Source organism: Ovis aries, chromosome 15, assembly GCF_016772045.2.
Source record: "Ovis aries strain OAR_USU_Benz2616 breed Rambouillet chromosome 15, ARS-UI_Ramb_v3.0, whole genome shotgun sequence".
NCBI classification, from domain to species: domain Eukaryota; kingdom Metazoa; phylum Chordata; class Mammalia; order Artiodactyla; family Bovidae; genus Ovis; species Ovis aries.
In genome coordinates, this window is record NC_056068.1 from 52,415,410 (window position 1) to 52,437,458 (window position 22,049).

General features: G+C 36.4%; 1 protein-coding gene across 1 annotated transcript in view; it reads right to left on the reverse strand.

The window, feature by feature from the left end:
• Positions 1–22,049, reverse strand: part of PGM2L1 (phosphoglucomutase 2 like 1) — a 60,434-nt gene that overhangs the window by 5,825 nt on the left and 32,560 nt on the right. Inside the window, exons 4-14 of the mRNA XM_042233221.2 lie at positions 21,570–21,676; positions 20,759–20,843; positions 17,815–17,898; positions 11,701–11,894; positions 10,122–10,311; positions 9,475–9,572; positions 8,563–8,743; positions 6,212–6,305; positions 5,762–5,891; positions 5,349–5,538; positions 1,542–1,675 (exon numbers count right to left, since the gene is read on the reverse strand). Coding sequence (XP_042089155.1) covers positions 1,542–1,675; positions 5,349–5,538; positions 5,762–5,891; positions 6,212–6,305; positions 8,563–8,743; positions 9,475–9,572; positions 10,122–10,311; positions 11,701–11,894; positions 17,815–17,898; positions 20,759–20,843; positions 21,570–21,676 — 1,487 coding nt within the window. The remainder of the gene's footprint in view (positions 1–1,541; positions 1,676–5,348; positions 5,539–5,761; positions 5,892–6,211; positions 6,306–8,562; positions 8,744–9,474; positions 9,573–10,121; positions 10,312–11,700; positions 11,895–17,814; positions 17,899–20,758; positions 20,844–21,569; positions 21,677–22,049) is intronic.

A 22,049-nucleotide genomic window follows, 5' to 3' on the forward strand; every position in this document is an offset into this window, starting at 1 on the left:
CCTAAAGCAGGCAATTTAAATGGCTCAGAACACCAACACCAGGTATTAAGATAAACTGGCTTCCTGAAATACTTCAAGGCACACCTCTTACCGATTATTATGGGATGATACAGCATATCTTTTAGGAAGTAAAGAAAGAAGTGTGACTAAAAATATAAGATGTTTAAAAAAGTACCAAGTATTCCCTTCAAAGTCATCACCTGAAGAGCTGCCATTACCCCAAATATCTCTCTTTTCGGACTGCCTTCACAGTCATTCTACAAGCTATGCAACAAATTTAATTTTTATTATGTTAATAATCACCTTTCATTTTAAATCAAAGATAGCACTGTTCAATTTGCTTTACTTTAAACTCTGCTCTGAATGACTTCAGGAGGTCATTTTCTCCCCCCAAAGGAAATAAAATCTACTCTTAAACACAAAGGTTTACAGAAATACTAAATAATTAATGTACATTGCTGTGAAGGCAATTCCAAAGAGAAAAAATCTCCTTCCCAAATACGTATTGACCAATGACAACATTATAGGAGATACTACTCATAAAAGTTTAAATACTCTCTAAATGTTATTAAAGTCAAGTTAATCACAATTTATACTCTTAAAAGGATATTAATTCAGCATATTAAGTCAAATCATATTAAATGTAGAAAATGAATATTTGGCAATGAACAAATTATTTGTTGATCATTTCTTTATGCTTAGCCTAAATAGTTCAAGCTTTGCAGAGTCTTCCCAGGAATATAAATTCACTAAAAAATTAAGACTCAGTTCCCAAATAATGCAGTTTTTTGGGAAAATCTGGCAGTTCCTCAAAAAGTTAAACATAGAACTTACCATATGACCCAGCAGTTCTCCTTATGTAAATATGATATACACCCAAGTTAAAAGAAAATATATGTCCACACAGAAACTTGAACACAAACATTCAGATCACCATTATTCATAACAGCCAAAATATGGAAATAACCTAAATGTCCCTCCTCTGCTAAACAGATTAAAAATATGGTGTATATACAGTGGAATATCACTGGGCCATGAAAACAAAATTTCTAAAAAAGGAATAAGGTACTGATTCATGCCAACATGGATGAACCTTGAAAACATTATGCTAAATAAAAGATGCCAGTCACAAAGGACCACATATTGTGTCATTCCATTTATATGAAATGTCCAGAATAAGAAAATCCAGAATGACAAGTAGTAGATTAGTGGCTGCCTAGGGCTGGGAAGAAGGAGAATAGGGAGTGACAGCTAACTGGGAGGGGCTTTCTTTCTGAGGTGATGAAAATGTTCTAAAATCGATTATAGTGATGTTTCTACAACTCTGAATATACTAAAAACCACTGTATTGTGCACTTTAAATGGGTGAGCTATAGGGTATGTGAATTACATCTCTTAAATAAAGCATTTTTTAGTTAATGCTTACTGGAGTACATTGCTATACCGTGTTGTGTTAGCTTCTGGGGTACAGCAAAGTGAAATCAGTTCTGAAATCAATCAAGCTTTTATATATACATAATATTTTAAAAGTTGATTCCTACCTCTGGTCTGGTGATGCGCACATCTCTGCATAATACTTTATCTTCGGTTCTGTTCCACTAGTCCGAAGAGTAGCAACACAACCATTTTGAAAAGTGAATGTAATCATTTGGCTGCTTTTGCTTACAGGCAGCACCTAGGCACAATTGCAACAACGGCTCAATTACACTTGGTACCTTTCTCATTTTCAAGAGCTGTAAAATGCATTTCACTTATATGAGGTGTGTAAAGCAGTAAAACTCATAGAAAGAGAAAGAAGCAAGGCAGTTGCCAAAGGCTAGGGGGAGGGAGAAATGGAGACTTATTTAGTGGGTATAGAGTTTCAGTTTAGCAAGATGAAGTTCTGGAGATCTGTTATACAACAATGTGATTATTAACATTACTGAGCTCTTAAAAATAGTTAAGATGATAAATTTTATGTTTTTTATTTTTGCGTGCTCAGTCATTCAGTAGTGTCCAGCTCTTGGCGACCCTATGGACTATAGCCTGTCAGGCTCCTCTGTCCATAATATTATCCAGGCAAGAACACTGGCATGGGTTGCCATTTCCTCCTCCAGGGGATCTTCCTGACTCAGGGATCAAACCTGTGTCTCCTGTGGCTCCTGCACTGGCAGCAGATTCTTTACTACTGAGCTACCTGGGAAGCCCCTGCATTTTTTTTTTTTTTACTGCAATTAAAAAATTTTTAAATATTTTAAAGAACTTTAAAATACAAAAGATTACATTCATAATAATTCATAACTGTACCATTTACTATTTATAATTGTAGAAGTATTGGATTATATACCTTATACACATGATCTCCAGGTCTCAACAATAATCCTGCAAAGTAAATATTACCAACAATTTACAGAGAAGGTTCAAAGAGGGTAAACGACCTGTTCAAGGTAATCAGCTAAGTGGCAGAGCAAGAAGTTGAAACCTGGCCTATCTGTCCCAAAGTCCAAACTACCCCTACTTTTGCAAAGTGCTTTACAATTTCAAGACACTTTCGCAGATAGTTTTTCAACAGTCTCCAAAGCAGCGTGCACACACCCTAGAGGGCAGGCAAAATAATCCACTGGGGTACAAATATATATAATTACCTAAAAATTAAACAAGAATGAAGCTTTACTGACATAAATATATAGATTAACACAGGTACTCTTCCTGAACCACAAATCAGTCTGTGAAGGTATCTTGAGGGAACCATGGGGGTTGTACTAGGGTGGAGGGGTTGACAGTGGAGCCTTTCCTCAGGTGTCCTGAGCTTGGTCCTCTCCGTGACTGGTACTCCTAGTTGCTCAAGACAGAGACCTTCCTTCCCTCCCGTCTGTTCCACTCACAGACCATCAACTAGCAAGTCCTGGTTATTCTATCCTTTATTTAACTCAACTTTGTCAGGCTCTGTCCTTCACTACTGCCACCATATTACATTCCGGCTCCTGTCGTCTCTCATCTCCGTTACTGAAACAGCATACTAATTGATCTTCTTCTCACCCTTCTCCAACCCACTCACTGTACATGCCATCCTTCCTTGCACTCCATACTACTGCTGTAGAGAACTACTTGCGGTTCCTTGAAAGAAAACATGACTTCTCACCTCCAGACATAGCGCTTACTGCTCCCTTTGCCTCAAACATCCTCTGTCCCTCCCACACCTGGATAACTCCTGCCCAAACTCTAGAACTCTGCTCACAAAGTCCTCTGCAAAGCCCTGCATGAGCCCCTCAAATCTGAGTAAGGGTCTTTCCTATGCTCCTTTATGGCACTCTTATGCACCCCCTAATCATTTTGTAATCAGTTTACTTGACTGTTTCCCTACTAGACTCCTATGGTGTCTTTGTCATTACTGTCTTCTCAGTGTAGCACAGAAGGGTTCTGATAAATGCCTGTTGAACACACAGATGAATGTCAATCTGAAGTTGGAGAAGAAAGAACTCAGGAAGTCTTTGACAGTCACTATATGACCCCAGGGGATTAACAAATATCCATACTACAAGCCTTACAAAATTTGTTGCAAGCATAAGTGGAGAATAGATAGGAAAGCACTTGGAATAACAAATATCATAAACTTTAAAGGGAGTCAAGAGGGGAAAAGCATCATACCAAGAACTATTCTAACCATAGCAACACTAGAGAAATAAAAAGAAGCAAAACATTTGGTTCTTCTTTTCAAGTAGTTTATAAACACAGAAGAACATACATGCATACAGACAGAATAACAACAACAAAGAGCCAATTCTGGTTGACTGGATGAAAATACACAAAGGGAATATGAGTAGTATTCTACATAAGAGGCTGCAGATTTTCCAAAATATATTATGCTTCTAGACTCTTGAGACAATATCAGACCATTATACATGGAAACTTAGGTTAATAATAACAATCATAATAATAATAAAATAAATATAATCAGCAATCTATGGCATTTAAATGTTAGTTGAGCACCTACTATGTAGGCAAGAGCTTTGAGAGGCATAAAGGTATATTAGAAATGAATCTGCCATGCAAAAGACAATGGTAACATGACATAGAAAGTGATAAGTGAGCAGAGGAAGGCACAATATATAAAGAAACCTCAGGAGGAAGATATCTGATTATGAGACCTGGAAGGTACATGGAGGAGGTGACATCTGCATGAAGTCTTAAATAATGGCTAAAGTGTGAATCTGCAGCAGTAGGAAGAAAAGGTGGATTAAGGAAAAAGCTTGAGCAAAAATAGAAAAATAATTGTTAATGTATATAGGTAAGAAGTATTTGTAAGTTATTCCATTTGGTTAGAGGTATAGGAAATAAGATTGAAAAGGGATACCACTGAGCCACCTAGGAAGCCACGCATTCATAGGAAATAAGGTTGAATGGGAAGTTAAAACTTCCCTAAAAAGACACATAGCTTTGAAATTATAGGCATTTATTTATTTATTCATTTTTTTTAGGTGCTAAGATTATCAGTAAAACATTCATCTTTTAAAATTATATAGTCTATTTTTAAAATTTTAATTGAAATATAGTTTATTTATAATGTGTTAGTTTCAGGTGTACAGCTATATATATATATATATTCTTTTTTAGATTCTTTTCTATTTTAGGTTATTACAAGATATTGAGTATAGTTCATACTATGAAGTAGGTCCATGTTGGTCATTTATTTAATGTGTGTACATTTTAACTCCAAAGAAAGTGACTTAGTCGTGTCTGACTCTTTGTAATCCCATGGACTGTAGCTCACCAGGCTCCTCTGTCTATGGAATTCTCCAAGCAAGAATACTGGAGAGGGTTGCCATTTCCTTTTCCAGAGGATCTTCCTGACCCAGGGATGGAATCCAGGTCTCCCGCATTGCTCCATCTTCCGACAGAGCCACCTTTAACTCCAAACTCCTACTTAATCCCCCATCCCTCTTCTTCTTTTGTAAGCAAAAGTTTGTTTTCTATGTCTGTGAGTTTGTTTCTGTTTTGTAAATAAGTTCATTTGTATATTTTTTAAGATTCCACATAAAAGCAATATCATATGATGAAATTCTAGGCTTTTAGACTTAAAAAAATTTTCAACATTACTTAGCATTATCACACTTTTTCCCTCCCTCCCACCCTCCCTTCCTCATTCTGTCTCTCATCCTCCTTCCCATTCCCCACCCTCAGGGCATACTATACCCCTGGGGAGTGATGAGGACGGGATGGGTGAGAGTCAGAGTCAGTTAGTGAACTTACAACTGCTCTGGAGAAAAACAAGGATCCTAAGTTTTAAGAAACTCACAGGCTTGACCTTCCATTTTGCTGTAGTATGAATTATTACAAATTGTTAAAAACTTAAAAATATAGGTACTTACTGATTTCTTATTAGGCTGGCTGCTGTCATATCCAGTGGTAATATCTCGTACGTGCAATATAGCAAATGTCCCACAAAACTTGGGGTATTCTTTTGGAGAATCAAAATTGCGAAGCCTTTCAAATATACTTTTGATGGTAGTTGGATCATAACATAAGAAATATGAAGTTTTTGAAATATGATAACCATATCTGTACAAAGATTTAAAGTGTTAAAATCACATTTCAAGTCACTCTTTAGAAAAGTACAAATTAAAGATAAGCCTATTATTGTGTTAAGCAGATAGTGGCAGTACTTAATGCAGACAATATTAGTACTTTTTAAAAAGGAATGACTATTCCTCAAAACAAGTTTATAAAGTTAAAAGTAGCACCAAAAAAATTAGAACACGAAATTCCAAATAGTAGAACTTACTTTTCATAAACGTTAATCAGTTGCTGTTTCAATGTTATGTTCATGGTTTCCAGGTAAGATGCCATCTCAGCAACAACAACGGCTGCACTCACACCATCTTTATCCAAAACGGAAGTTCCACACAGAAAACCTAAGAATTAAAAAACTCTTTAAAAATGAGGAAAACATAAGCCTACATATAATTTCAGTAGTTTCATATTTCTTCAGAAAGATCAATGCATTTAAGAACCTGGTAATAAAGGAAACCCACTGATACTGAGCATATGTAGGGGACCTTTAAGGGTTTGTTTTTTTTCTGATGAGAAATGTATCTACACATTTCTGAGTTCTTGATAGTTTTTATAACTCAAAGTGTAAAACCAGATGACAAAAATTCCTCTCTATAGAATCACTATATTTGAAAAAAGTGCTCTCATTCATATTTCAAATATTTTAATATTTACTACATACCTATAGACTCTTCAAATGAAAAAAGGACTTCTTTCCCATTTTCCAAGAGGTCTTTTATCCTACTTCCAATCCATTTAAAACCTGGTAATGTTTCCTGAAATGCAGAAGAGGCCACTCTAGTTAAGTGACTCTCTCAAAAAATATATATATTAGAGAAAAGCCCATCACTAAATGCACGTAACACTTCAATAATGATCTTCTGTTATGGTCTTCAGTCCACAAAGATTTATACAGTGGTAAACATAGTCATAAAGTGCATGGATATATATACATTGCCACAACTGATGACCTGCTATTTATCGAGCATAGTAATAATGATGTAATTCACCAAATATAATCCAATAAGTGGTGATGTATATAGTCACAAAGTATTATAAATCCACACATATATTATGATCAAGCACTGTATATCAAGCACTGTAATAGGTGCTTTACATCGTTATCTTTTGCAATGCTCACAAAAACTCTGTTACTGAAACAGAGGCTCAGAGGTTGAGTAAATTTGCCCAAGAGTACCCTGCATATGAGAGAGCCAGGATTCAATATCACTTCTCAGAAACTGCTCTTCAAGTTGCATTGAAAGCACTAATGTAAAAGTGCCTGCAAAGGTTGTAATTTAGTCCCTCTGAGTAACCAAAGGCCATAAAGCTTTTTAACAATGCACTTTCAACATTATCACAACATATACTTGAACCAAGTATCCTTTTACCATAACACCATGGCCCAAATAAAACCATCAGGAAAGTTACTAGGTTCTTCTTTGGTAATTAGATTTTACGACTTTTCATCTGATAAGCTGCTGCTGTGGCTGCTCCTAAGTCCCTTCAGTCGTGTCCGACTCTATGCGACCCCATAGACAGCAGCCCACCAGGCTCCCCCATCCCTGGGATTCTCCAGGCAAGAACACTGGAGTGGGTTGCCATTTCCTTCTCCAGTGCATGAAAGTGAAAAATGAAAGTGAAGTCGCACAGTCGTGTCCGACTCTTAGTGACCCCATGGACTGCAGCCTACCAGGCTCCTCCGTCCATGGGATTTTCCAGGCAAGAGTACTGGAGTGGGGTGCCATTGCCTTCTCCATCTGATGAGCTAGTGTTCATTTTAAAGACACGAACTGCTTTAGAGTCAGAAAGAGCATGTGATACACAGTGACTCTAGAGCTCTCTTACTAATTTAAGATTTCTCATTCACCTCTCCACCTCCTCACTGGGAAAAAAACAAAAAAAAAGCCCAAAATCTCTGCAGCACCACCTCCAGGAATAAAAACAAGAAAGCACATATATAATATTGGTCTTTAGAATCATGTTTTTTCTCTTTTGTGCTCATTATGGATTTTCTTGCTACAAGGAAAAGACCCTGATGCTGGGAGAGACTGACAACAGGAGGAAAAGGGGGCAATAGAGGATGAGACGGTTGGATAGCATCACTGACTCAATGAACATGAGTTTGAGCAAACTCCGGGAGATAGTAAATGACAGAGAAGCCTGGCGTGCTGCAGTACATGGGGTCGCAAAGAGTTGGATATGACTGAGTGAATGAACAACAACAATAGTAATTCAGAATTTTAGGTTTGAATGAATTTTCAATTTCCTCTATTTTGCTGTTTGTAATTTAGAAAGCCAGAGATTGAAAGTTCTATTTCATTAAGAAAGGTACAATTTTCTTTTAGTTAGCCTATTAGTGTTAGGAGATCTATATCTATATCAAGATCTATAGCTTGACTGTGGCTCAAGGCCCAGAGATGACTTTTTCACTGATACTTGGCCAAGTGGGCAGAGGAAAAACAACTTAATTGGCATTAGTCCCAGTAGCTATAAAAGGGGTCAGTTTAACTGCCCAAGGTTCACAAAGGTTAATGATCTGTGCTGAGAGAGAATCATTATGTTTTTTGGATGTAGATCACTGGGTCTTAATTTGCAATTTAGGAGACTACTTAAAGTTTCTTTTTTTAAATTTTATTTAAAAGTTCCTTAAGACTGAACCTGAAGAGGCTAAACAAGTGGTCATGACACCTACAGTTTTTTGGAGTGGAGTTTATGTTATTTATGAGGTCACTGGGAGCCAGATTTTCTTGGTAAGAAAGCCAGATACTGTTGTATGGAAAAATGAGCATTAATGCAATTTGTAAGAATGTTATCTTAGTTTCAGAAACTCACATACAGGATGAATTTGGCTCAAGGTTTCCAAACTATCAAAAAGACTTAATCTTTTAGTTAAGTGTTAATAGAATTTGAAAAAAAAAAAAAAAAGGGAATTAGAAATGAAATCAATAGAAGTCAACTTTGGTGGGGAGATGGCTTTAGCTTACAGAAATAGGTTTAGAAAAGGAGCACACAGATATTACCTATTCTTACCTCAAAGTGAAATCCTTCTTTTAGTGCAATTGCCTTTAAAATTTTGGACGAGACTGTGGTGGCTAACATATAAATGTTCTTCACATCAGCATTTCTTGATTTGCTTTTCTTCCAGCAATCAAACATCCACCACCCAAACAAGGCGGCCAGCTCATTCCCTGTGAAAACTTTCCAAACACCACTGTAGAGAGAATGAAAATTCAAGTCAAGATCTTTGTAACTTCTCATTAAAACTTCTTGACCCCAGGACCTACAAATTACCATCCTTCACAAAGGAAAACCTAAAAACTACTGTATGGGATTTTTGAGAAAACATTTACTATTACTTTTCTAACTGATCAGGGTGAGCTTAGGGTAGGAATGGCAGCAATGTACTTTGAAAAGCTATGACACTGTTACTTGTATTTTCTTACTTAAAGAGAAAAAGGTTATAATATGGTGTCCTTTTTATGTAAGGACATTAGTCATGACATTATAATGGCAAAAATACACAACAACCCAAAGAACCATGATTAGGAAATGATTACATTCATAAAGCAATGTTTTGAGATACTACACTAGTTTAAAAATTAATATTTTAAACAATATTTAAAGATAGAGAAAAATGCTCATAGTACAGTATTATGTGGAAAATAATCAAGACACAAAAGTATTTATATATATATATATATATATATACAGGATGATCACAATTTTATAAAAAACAAATATATCTTGAATATTTGAATGAAGAAAACATAGGAAGGAAACATCAAAATATCAACCTAGGCGGTTATCTCTGGATTGTGGGCTTACAGGAGATTTCTTTTCTTTTTATTTTTTTAAATTTATTTCCAATGAGCCTGTAAGACTTAAAATCAAAAACTGTTTTTCAAAGTTTAAGATTTTAATCAAGTAACAGTTTCTACTTACTTCTCCTGAAGTTCTGCCACTGCTAGTCGGTCTGCATCAGGATCTGTAGCCAGCACTATCCGGGCGTTTTCTTTCTCTGCCAGTCTCAAAGAAAGTTCCTGAAATAGTGACCCAAAAAGCTGAATTACATTGACGATGTTAAATTCAAAGTTCATATTCCTAAATGTAGGCACTATGTTAGTGATAATGAATTTCAGAAGGAATATAGTTTGGCTAACTTTTTTTAACTTTATTTCGTAGAAGTATAGTTGATTTACAAGGTTGTGTTGATATCTGCTGTACAGCAAAGTGGTTCAGGTACACATATATATATTCATTCTTTTTCACATTCTTTTCCACTATGGTTTATCACAGGATATTGAATATAGTTCCCTGTGCTATATAGTAGGACCTTGTTGTTTATCCATTCCATATGTAATAGTTTGCATCTGCTAATCTAGTTTGGCTAAATTTAAAATAAGACTAGGAAGTAGGGAAATCCACCACAGGGATTTCAAACAAAACAGAATATATGGCTCTAATATAATTTAAAAGATGTAAGCTAAAGTAGTTTTTGCTTCTGTAAGTAATCTTTGAATTGTCAGAGTCCTATCCACAAGATAAACTTTAATATACTAAACCATAATTTAAATACAGAAAAAATATACCAGTACAGATTCTCCTTCTTCAGGATTTGGGCATTTAACAGTAGAAAAGTCTGGATCAGGATCTTTTTGTTCTGGTACTGGAATTGGAGGCTTAAAACCAAATACTTGAAAAGCCAATTGTACATAGTCATGTCCGACTCCATGAAAAGATGTATGTACAAATTTCAAGGTGGTCTTTGAGTTTAATTCCCTGTAAAGGAAAATATCATTCAATCACTGTCATAAAACTCATTACTTGTGGTATAATTAAAATAATCTCAAGAAAAGGCTAAAATCTATTTTGTCAGGATAGGAAAACTACACTCAACAAACCATAAACCATAATGTTTTCTGAAAACAGTGTTAGCTATTTATGGAACAGTTATAGAAACATGGAAATTGTATAGAAACATCAAATTTTAGAGGAAATTTCCTTATCTTATATACAGTGAATATATATATTGAGTTATAATTTTTAAAACTTTATTAAGAAGTAATTAGTAGTAGTTAAAAAGTAGTTTAAAAGTGCTAGTGGCTAAGTCATGTCTGACTCTTTGTGACCCCGTGGACTGTAGTCTATCAGGCTCCTCTGTCCATGGAATTCTCCAGGCAAGAATACAGGTGTGGGTAGCCATTCCCTTCTCCAGGGAATCTTCCTGACCCAGAGATTGACCCCAGGTCTCTTGCATTACAGGTGAATTCTTTACCATCTGAACCACCAGGGAAACCCATCAATATACTATAAATTTATTCTTCTAAAGTACACAATTCAGTGGTTTTCACCATATTCACAGAGTTGTTCAACCATTACCATAATCAATTTTAGAAAATTCTAATTACCCTCCAAAAAACTCCATACCCCAGAGCCACCACACCCTAACCCTCCCATTTTTCCCAGACATAGGCAACCACTAATATACTTTCTGTTTCTATCTCTATAGATTTGTCTACACTAGACATTTCATTGGAGAAGGCAACGGCACCCCACTCCAGTACTCTTGCCTGGAAAATCCCATGGACGGAGGAGCCTGGTAGGCTGCAGTCCATGGGGTCGCTAAGAGTCAGACACAACTGAGTGATTTCACTTTCACTTTTCACTTTCATGCACTGGAGAAGGAAATGGCAACCCACTCCAGTGTTCTTGCCTGGAGAATCCCAGGGATGGGGGAGCCTGATGGGCTGCTGTCTATGGGGTTGCACAGAGTCGAACAAGAATGAAGCGACTTAGTAGCAGCAGCAGCAGCAGCAGCAGCAGCAGACATTTCATATCAATATAATCATACAATATGTGGTCCTTTGTGACTGGCTTCCTTCACTTAGCCTATTTTTAAAATTTATCCATGTTGTAGTATGCAACAGTATTTCTTTTTTACTGCTGAATAATATTTCAATGTATGGATATACTATGAATATATTTCTAGCCATTCATCTATTGATGAATATTTGAATATTTGGGTTATTTCTACTTTTTGACTACTATGAACTGTATTATTTACCTACAATTTTAATATAATGAATAGCCAACACATTTTTATCCTTATTTTTTTTTGTTGTTAATTTTATGTTAAGGTAATATTATCCTACATTCCCCCTTGGATACCTGTAAAAACAGATCTTTTTCAGATCATCCATGTATCTTCTACAAATGTCCTGCAAAGGATCTCTCTTTAGTGGGCTGGTATCCACTAAATTATCATTCCAAGAACCATTCCAGGGTTCCACACATTCTTCTATACATTTTAAAATTTCTTTATCATGAGGAGATGTGATCTGAGCACCATTTTCCCAATAAACCTAGAAGATAGGTAAACACAGCTATAAGCACTTGAAATGTTGACCATATGTTTTCTTAGCTACAGTAGGGATATTTGACTTTACAAAGAAGCATACCAAATTAGTCAAGTAGACAATGTCAATGTTGGACTAACTTAATAAATACCTAAGGATATTGATGGTAATGATTCCAAAGGGACTTTTCAACAAAATGATTCTGTATTATTTTCTCATTTAGAAGAAGTACATTTTAATAACAATACAAGTAAAATATAATCAGGGCACCATTATGATATTGTTAAAATATGCATATATCGTAGCATCCAATCATAATCTTAGATCTATAATTATATACTAAAGAAGATCTAAGAAACCATGGAAAAAACTTGATATTATAAAATTTTAGCATTATAAAGTGGTTCTGTTATATGATAAAGAAGAATTTATTTTTCAGCTATAAATTAAACTAGAATTTATGTCACACCAAATAAAGTCTATTCCAGGGAAGACAACAAACATATTAATTATTCCATACACATTTCAGTATACGTATTTTCAGTATTTAATGAAAATACATTTCATTAAGTTGTCAGTCTGTCAAGTAGCCAAATCAACAAGACATTAGGAACAGTTAACAAAAAAAGCAGAAAATATATTTCTATAATTCACAGGATCTCAAAGTTAGAAGGGACTCATCTGTACCAACTTCTCCCATGTATCTGACATCAATCCCTTCTACCACATCTTGAATGAAGGAAAGAAAAATACTTGAATATATACTATGTACTAAACTTTGTGCCAAGCAATATGGTAGACTAGATGACTCAAAAAGCTAAAGTAGAAAAAGTATTGTCTAAAATGCACAGCTTAGTTCACAAAAATGAAAGAGAAAACTCCAGGCAGTGGGAAAAAATGAAAGAATGATAAACTTGAATGATAAAGCTGTGCATTGATGCTGTGGCCAACTGGCCTTTGAGAAGGCCAACTTGCCATTTATCTGGTTCTTGATTGTAATGCCCAGGTGGAAAGCAGGAAAATGGAACTGAGATGTCCTTCTTAGTGGAAATATAGAATAGAAAAAGTTCTGTCCACTATTACTGAAAGATGATAAGGTAGGATGTCTCTCTTCTTAAGTTCTGGCTGATTAAAAAATTTCAAATCTGAGGCCTACATTAACATAAAAATTGCTCCCAGTTGGTGAAACTCCTGAGGTTCCTGCAGAAATTTAAAAAACAAAACCAAAAATCCAGTTGAAGGGATGCTCCCACATTCCAAGCAGCCAACAAGATCCTGTTCATGAGCCCTGAAGGCTCTCCATGAAAATTTATTTAACATGAGAAAAATGATCTTGGCCTTTCTCCCTGCCTTTCTTCTCACCTTATATGTGAATGTGATGCCTAGAGGTACAGCACCCCTTATACAATGAGCACTTGAAGAAAAGGCCAAAACAAAACTGCAGGGATGCTAGGTCCAACAACATTGAGCTGTAGAACCATACCAGTTGCCACATACTTCTGGATTTTTTGTTATGTGAGACAAATTAACTCCTATCAACTTTAACCACTTTTGTGGGTTTTCTGAACCTGTAGCAGAAAGCATCCCTCCCTGATACAGTAACAGAGAAATTGGTGCAAAAAAATATACCCAGGAATAAACTTAAAAAGAAATATGAAAGATGAAAAATCTTTAAAATGTGACTAAAGGGTCTAAAAGAAGGAAATGGCAATCCACTCTAGTACTCTTGCCTGGAAAATTCCATGGATGGAGGAGCGTGGTAGGCTACAGTCCACGAGGTTGCAAAGAGTCGGACACGACTGAGCAACTTCGCTTAAAGGGTCTAAAAAGTAGTCTTGGAAGAATAGAAAGATACATTCTGTTCTTGAATAAAGAGACTCAAAAATTACAAAAATACTGAAGCTCTCTAAAGTAATGTACAAGTGAAATATGATACCAATAAAAAAGCCAAAATAATTTTTCCAGATGGAGAAAAATACCATAAGAACATTCACAGAAAAATAGTCAAAAGGTAAACAATAATATGGGGAGAAATACCTGAAAGACAGATGACCAAGAGCTACTTTGGAGTTTTCACAAATCTACAAGGAAAAGAGCAACTACCGAAGACAAAAATGAGTAAAGCCTTTAATAGACTTTTCAGGAAAGGGAACACAAATATCTTATAAATGTATGAAAAGATGCTCAACCTCACTCACAAGACAAGCACAGATTCAAGATGACATTTCCACATATCTGACTGGCAAAGATGAAAAGGTCTGACAAACAATAATGGATGGTGTGGGGTAAAGACCCTCCTATACTGCTGGTGGGAGTAGCAGCTGGAACCACCACCTTGAATACAGAATGACAACCTTTATTTCATAGATCCTTTGACTCTGAAGTTTCACATCTAGAAACTTATTCTATAACTCAGCAGGGCCATAGGAATATAACGTGAGCCACAATGCAAGCCACATGTTTCACATGCCTTTTTTGTATTAAGTCTTCGAAATCTGGTGTGTATTTTACACTTACAACACATCTCAATTCAGACTAGTCATATTTTAAGTGTTGGGTAATCATAGGTGGCTGGTGGCTATCAGATTGGACAGTGCAGCTACCGAGAATAAGAATAAAAACAACAGGTAACACTGATCGAGTATTTATCAGAGCCAGATACTATACAAGCATTTTTCATGCACTGTCTCCCTTAATCATAACTCTTGCCCTAAAATACTGGTTCTATTATTACTCTCAGTTTACAGCTGGGGAAACCAAAGCATAGAGAAATTAAGTAATTTATCTTAGGTTACAAAGCTTCTGCGTGGTGGAGGTAAGTTTCAAACCCAGTCCATAACACTCTTGAAAGTGAAAAGTGAAAGTGAAGTCGCTCAGTCATGTCTGACTCTTTGCGACCCCATGGACTGTAGCCTACCAGCCTCCTCTGTCCATGGGATTTTCCAGGCAATAGTACTGGAGTGGATTGCCATTTCCTTCTCCAGGGGATCTTCCTGACCCAGGGATCAAACCTGGGTCTCCCGCATTGTAGACAGACGCTTTACCATCTGAGCCACCAGGGAAGTCCCAAGTGGTTAAGATAACACTCTTAACCACTATTCTATAAGGACTCTATAAATCTACTTGTGTATACAAACAAAGATGTGTGTAGAAAAACATTCACTGTAGCATTATTTGAAAGCAGTAGCAGATTAGAAACAAAATAAAATGTTTATCAACAAGGACTGGTTAAATAAATTAGGATTCATCCATATAGGTTTTTAAAGATGAATGAGGCAAACCTATTTATAGATCGACTGATGTAGAGGATGATCTCTGAGACTGTTTCACACTGTTGTGTGAAAAAAACAAGGTGCAGAACACTATATATAATACCCTGACATTTAAGAGGGGAAAAAGAGGGACTGACCAATACTACACATATGATTACATAGGCATAGATTACCTCTGGAAGGAAACTAAAACCAGAAACAGTATTTGCTTCTGAAAAGAGATGCTCGGGGCAAGGGGTGGGAGAAATACTCTTTATTGTTTTAACTTTTTATAATGTTTAACTTTTATACTTTTTACCTTGTGCTTATATTTCTTAAAGTATAAGAAAAAATACATATATATAATATAAAAAAAATCTTTGAGGGTCTACTCTATGACAAGTATGTTCAATAACAGTAAATATCAAAACAAAGTCCCACCACCCATGAGCTTATATTGGGGAATTAGTGGGGGAGGAGGATTGAACAAACAAGTCAATAAACAAACAAGATAATTCATTATAAAGAAAGCAGGTAATTATAGACAGTGATAAGTTCTGTGAAGAAAATAAATAAAATGAAGAGATCATTGAGGGAAGCCACTTCAGATAAGGTGGCCAAGGAAGGTCTTTCCAAGGAAGCAACATCTGGGCAGGAAACTGAAGGATGAAAATAAGCAAGTCTGCAAGATTTGGGGAAGAGCAATCCAAGCAGAGGAACAAACAAAAGGCTCAGAGCCTTTTGGAGGCTCTGGAGGAACTGGGAGAATGGAAAGAAGCTACAGTGTGACCAGGACACAGTGAGCACAGAAGAGGACTGAATGGAATGAGGTGGAAGAGGCAGGCAAGAGACAGAATCCTATAAGCCCCAAGGTAAGGAGATTGGATTTAGCAGGAAAGCTAACATGACCTGTTTATATTTTAAAAGATCCTCTGGCTGCTTAGTGGAAAATGGACTGCAGGGAAGAGGAATGGAAGCAGGGAAGAGACCAGCTAGGACGATGTTGTTCAGGCAAAGACAATGGTTTAGAACCGTGGAGGGAGAAGACATGGGCAGAAGTAAACACATTCTACATAGATTTTGGATGCAGAATCTGTAGAACCTGTTAGTAAATTAAATGTCTGGAGTGAAGGAAAGGGAGTAATCATGAATGAATTTTGGTTTTTGCTTGGGTGGGTGGTAGTTTGAATTTATAGAGATGGGTTAAGACTTGGGGAGGAACACACTCGAGTGTATATATGGCAGGTTGTGGAAGAATCAAGGCCTCTGTTCTAGAGATACTAATTTTGAGACATGTTAGGCATCCCAATGGATATCAGGTTGGCAGCTGGATGTAGGAGTCTGATGATCAGAGAACAGATCTGGGTTCTTTACTCTCTGACAGTTGACCTCTCCCTCCTTGCAACTCTCTTACCCCTTCGGTTTTTGTAACATCAGTTTCTTCCTGTCTTTGTCCCATCTCCAGATCCTCTTCTTTCTCCCTTCTTTTGAAGTTGATATTCCCTAGAGATCCATTCTTGTCCTCTTTTTCTAACCTACACTGTCTCTGGGCTGCCCATCCAAATAAAGAACTTCCAAATATTCTTAAATGCTCTAACATAATATGTACAGTGATCCCAAATTTCTCCCTGAACAACAGATCTGCATATTCAACTGCCCAAAGGTTGCTGCTGCTTGACTGACCCACAAATCCCTCACACTTAATTATGTCCCAAACTAATGAATTAGGCTTCTTCACTGCTTCTGTAAATGGTAATAGTCCCCACTTAGCTGGCAAGGGTCAAAATCTTAGATTAGTATAAAATATTCTTTTCCCCAGTAAACCAGAGTTTAGTGTGCCTGGAGTCCCCCCCTACACAACAAGAAAAAGAAATATTAAATTATAGACTCATGAGCCAGGAGCCCCAAATGCTGGTTCAACACTGCTGTATCTTCTGTTTGCCCCTTCTGAGCACCCTTCACCCTTCCCCACCCCACTTTCTGCCATGAAGCCTGACATACAAACAGATCCTGTGGCCAATAAGGAGTCCCAGCAGAAGACTGGAGGGAAAGGAGGAGAATGAGGTCAAAGTACCATTCCTCCAGCTCTCTTCCTTCAAACTACCACTCATTCTTCAAGTTCTTGGTACAAAATGATTTTATCTCTGAAATGGTAGAGAGGATGATTTGGGATGGGCTGGGGAAATCAAGGGCAGTAAGATATCAGAAGTAAAAAGACCACTGAAGAGACTTTCGTAATAGTACATAAGTATATAAAGTACAATAATACATATTGAGATGTAATAAGGGCCAGTAAGGATACACATTCTTTGAGTGGTGGTGGTACTCAGTAGCTTGAATTGTGTCCGACTCTTTGCGACCCTATGGACTGTAGCCCGCCAGGTTTCTCTGTCCATGGGATTCTCCAGGCAAGAACACTGGAGTGGGTTGCCCTGCCCATCTCCAGGGGATCTTCCCGACCCAGGAATCGAATCCACATCTCCTGTGTCTCCTGCATTGCAGGCAGACTCTTTACCCACCTGGGAAGCCATTCTCTGAGAGGCAGCCTCAGTGTTTTCATCTTCCTGCTTCTAATGTCTAACCCTGCTTCCCACTGTAGAAAATATACTCAGCACATATTATTTAAATAAAATAAGAACTATGAAATAACCAAAGATGAAGAATCCAAGGTTTACCTTGTATCCATTGTCTTCTTTGCGGTTGTGAGATGCCGTGATCATCACACCTGCAACTGCATTGAGTTCCTGGACTGCATAAGGCTAAAAAAGCAATAATACTGTAATTCTGTTTCCTAGCTACTCATACATTTGACACAAGAATAACTTTGATTAAATAACTGGAAAAGACATTAAGATATAAATAGCCTAAAAACTTAATAATCAACTCCAGGTTCACTAGGTGGGATATAACTAAAGCCAACTATTAGGTCATCAATAACCACCTAACTGTTAGACTGAATGCTTTCCCCCCCAGTCTCATTTAACTTAGTCTTATAATTATTTTGTTCCTTTAACAAATATTTAACAAACACCTACTATATACCAGATATTCCACCAGACTCTGGAGATATGAGAGGGGAATTTACTCATAAAATATTATACCTGGAAGTAAATTTAGAAATAATCTAATCTATCATATTTTACACACTATATATTGTTTATTCAATATTATGTAATCATAAGCAAGAATTATATAAGCGTGGAACATAGGTCTCTTGCCTTTTGATTTGAAGATCTTTACATACACTCTGTGGCCTCTATGGCATATAAAAATGAATTTACCATTTCTCCCAAAGTTAATTGCCAGGTTGAATTTCCCTTTTACATCACAGTTATTATTTATTTGCCTAAGATGTTCCTCCATTCTACCATCACATCCAACTTCTCTCCTCTTGGCCATGGGGGAATGGGCATATGACACTGATCTGACTACAGTAACCTATTCCTTTGATGATTTAACTCAGAGGCTGGCTCATAAGACCCAATTCTTCTCCAAGATGTTTTTGCTGCAAGTAGATTTCCTCTGACTCAAAGACATGGTGATAAAGAGTGCCAAAAACAACTTCCCTAGCAGTTAGAGCAGATCCACTTGCAATAAGAGAGGAAGGCCAACACACAGTTACAGATGGAAATGGTAACCCAGAGGCAGACTCCTACAAAAAAGTTCAGCGTTTCTGGGCCCTCCTTGCTTACTGTCATTCATTAGAGTTAACTGTTTAAAAATTCCTTCAATTCTTTGATCCACTCTGTATACAGCCAATAAATCACTAGTAACAGATTATGGAGACATTATCTAATCATCTAACAATTGGTAAAACTTGCCAACAAAATCACGTAGACCTGACATTTTTATTTTGAGAAGAGTAATAAAAATCAGTTCAATTTCTTTAATGACTACAGGTCTGTTCAGGCTTTCTATTTCTTATCAGTTTTGATGTATTAATTATTCAAGAAAATTGGCCAGTTCTCCTAAGTTTCACATTTATTTGCATCACGTTCAGAATATTGTGGTTTTCTTAATCTGTTCTTAGTCACTCAGTCATGTCCAACTCTTTGCGACCCCATGGACTGTAGCCCACCAGGCTCCTCTGTCCATGGGGATTCTCCAGGCAAGAATACTCGACTGGGTTGCCGTGCCTTCCTCCAGGGGATCTTCCCAACCCAGGGATCAAACCCAGGGATCAAACCCAGGTCTCCTGCATTGCAGGAGGATTCTTTACCATCTGAGCCACCAGGGATTGTCTTTTTTCTTTTTTTCTTCAGTACTCTTGCCAAAAGGTCTATTTTACTATTTGTCTCTTCAGAAAGCCAACTCCTGCTTTTGTTGATACCCTCCTTTTCTTTATTCTCTATTTAGCTGATTTTTCCTTTATCATTATTATTTTTTAAATTTTATTTGGATTTATTCTGTTTTTATCCTAACATACTAAAGTCTTAGTTCATTACTTAAAACTTTTTTCCTAATATATTCATCAAGACTATAAATTTCCCTTTAAGTAGAGCTTTAGTTAAATCTCATAGTTTTTTTTGCTACTTAGTGTTTTCATTGCTGCTCTTAAAATCCAGACAGTCCTTGCTTTGCAAAGTTCCAATACACATGAATTTCTGATACCATGTTTAAGTAAATAATACCAGTCTCCTAAAAACATGCTCAAATTTCAGCTGCCTATGCTGTAACTATATCAAGTAAAAACTTGGCTCCTGGCTCTTCAGTCTGAAACAACTATGTATATATGAGATCCATCATGATTAGTAACTGATCACGTCACTGTTGGTCACTGTGCATCTGTGAGCTATTGCACAGACAGTAAAACATGTAGCTGTGTTGCTGCTTTACCTCCCAGAGATAACTCATGTGACAGTTTTGCAAAACTGAATGACTGAAATTAGGAAATGGCCAACAAAGATGAAAGTGCAGCAAAGAAGCAAAAAGTAATAATGGTGGAAGTGACATTTGAATCAATCATAAATGAAGTTATAGAAAAATAGCTGGGAACATTGACACTGCTGTCATTCAAGAGACTCCAGACAGGCAATCAGATCAGCTTAGTGAAGGTGAATGTATGGATATAAGTTAAGGATGTGTTTGTGATGAAAACTATGAGGCTGTCCTAGAGTAAGTGATACTGGCAAAAAAGGAAATTCTCGAAAACATTTTATGACATTGAATGTGCAAAAGATAAAATGTGGAAAGTTGACCCAGACTTAGAAGGGACTTTGATAATTCACCAAGGCATAGAAAAGACGCACACTCATTGTTAAGTTATATGACAAGAAGCAAGCACTGTTCACACTCTTGAATTTTTAAAGAAGAAATAGAACACTCAAGTGAGTGTTTTATAGTAATTTTGCCTGCTTGATAAATCAGTTTCTGAAAGAAGAATATTAAAATATCCCACCATGACTCTAGACTTATCAACTTGTTATAGATCAAATTCTTATGTGGTTCAACACATATGTGTTGAATGAAAATAAAGTCAGAGCAATATTTGTTTTCTTTAGGTCCTTCGTATCATTTAATACAGAACTTTATGCATGACAAAGATTTGAACCCTATTTGATTTAAGAAATACTTTTTCAAGAGCAGCAATCTGTATGATCAATGATATAACACACTTACTACGAAAGGTGTAGGAACATATCTTGAAAAAAGATACACAGGAACATCTTTGGCCAGTAAGACTGCAGCAGTTAGCTTAGCAAGCCTGAAAAAGGGACAGAGATTTCACTTGGTCCTTAGTTTACCATACTTAAAAAAACCAACCTCCCACAAAATAAATGCATTACAATTGTTCTGAATATACAGCAATCTAATCCAACCAATTCTTATAATCACTAGTTATTTAAGCTTCATGCTTCAACTTTAAATTGTTAATAAACAAGATTTTTTAAAAGGAACTTTAACAGGGAAGAGAATTGACATTTTAATTTTCTCCTTTTTCCTGATTCAGCTTTTGGTGGCTATTTTACCAAGAAATAAAATTTTCCTTTTGCAAAAGGCAAAAAACATGGAAGAAAGTGAAAACAGAGACTTTGACAAACACAATATACCTTTTTACCCCCTAAAAAAAGTATCATTAGATCATGATTATCTATGTGTGAAAATATGCCGAATCTAATAAAATGGGATTATAGTGAGAGAATACAACTTACATAATATTGCTACCCAGTGCCTTTGCCAAAATAATAAAATCATAAGATAATCTATGATGTCATTCTAAATACTAACTTTAAACATTTAAAAATTTACTCTTTTCTGTAAAAAGCAAAGGTTATCTTTGAAATGCTGATGTTTCAGCTCTAAATAAACACCAGCATGTGATCACATTTTTTGGACAGTTTTCTGTTTCAGAACTCTTATTACTGGGCATAAAATTTTTTTCAGATTTTACTCCAATCCAGTCTAATCTCTGAAACAATTAATACTGTACCTCTGGCTGCTGCAGCTGCTAGTTACTTGACCCCGTGTGTCATACCCAACTACAAAGCCTCTTTGCTTGAAGTCTGAGAAACATCTCTCAAGGTATTTGTACATCCCCTGAAGCAGATAAACAGAAAAGATTAATTCCTGAGTAATGCCTGCATTTTCAGTGACTTAAAGTCTATGCTTTTTATGTGTGGTGTGCAGCTAATTGGCTCCCAGGGAACTGGCCTCCTCATTTTGCCCGTGTTCACCAACATGAGAGCAACAAATTTCAGTCCTCAAATGTGAGATGACAAACACCCGTTTCCTGAAGTTTTGGACACATTTGATACACAGAAATATCAATAAACTGTTAAATATAATACAATGCATAAAACATTAGGTAAAAAATGATGGGACGTGAAAGTCAGTAGGCTAAAAAAGAAAAACTGTTAGAAGAACCAAAAGAAATTGCTGTTTGCATTAAGGCTCTAGAGAATGGAAGTTT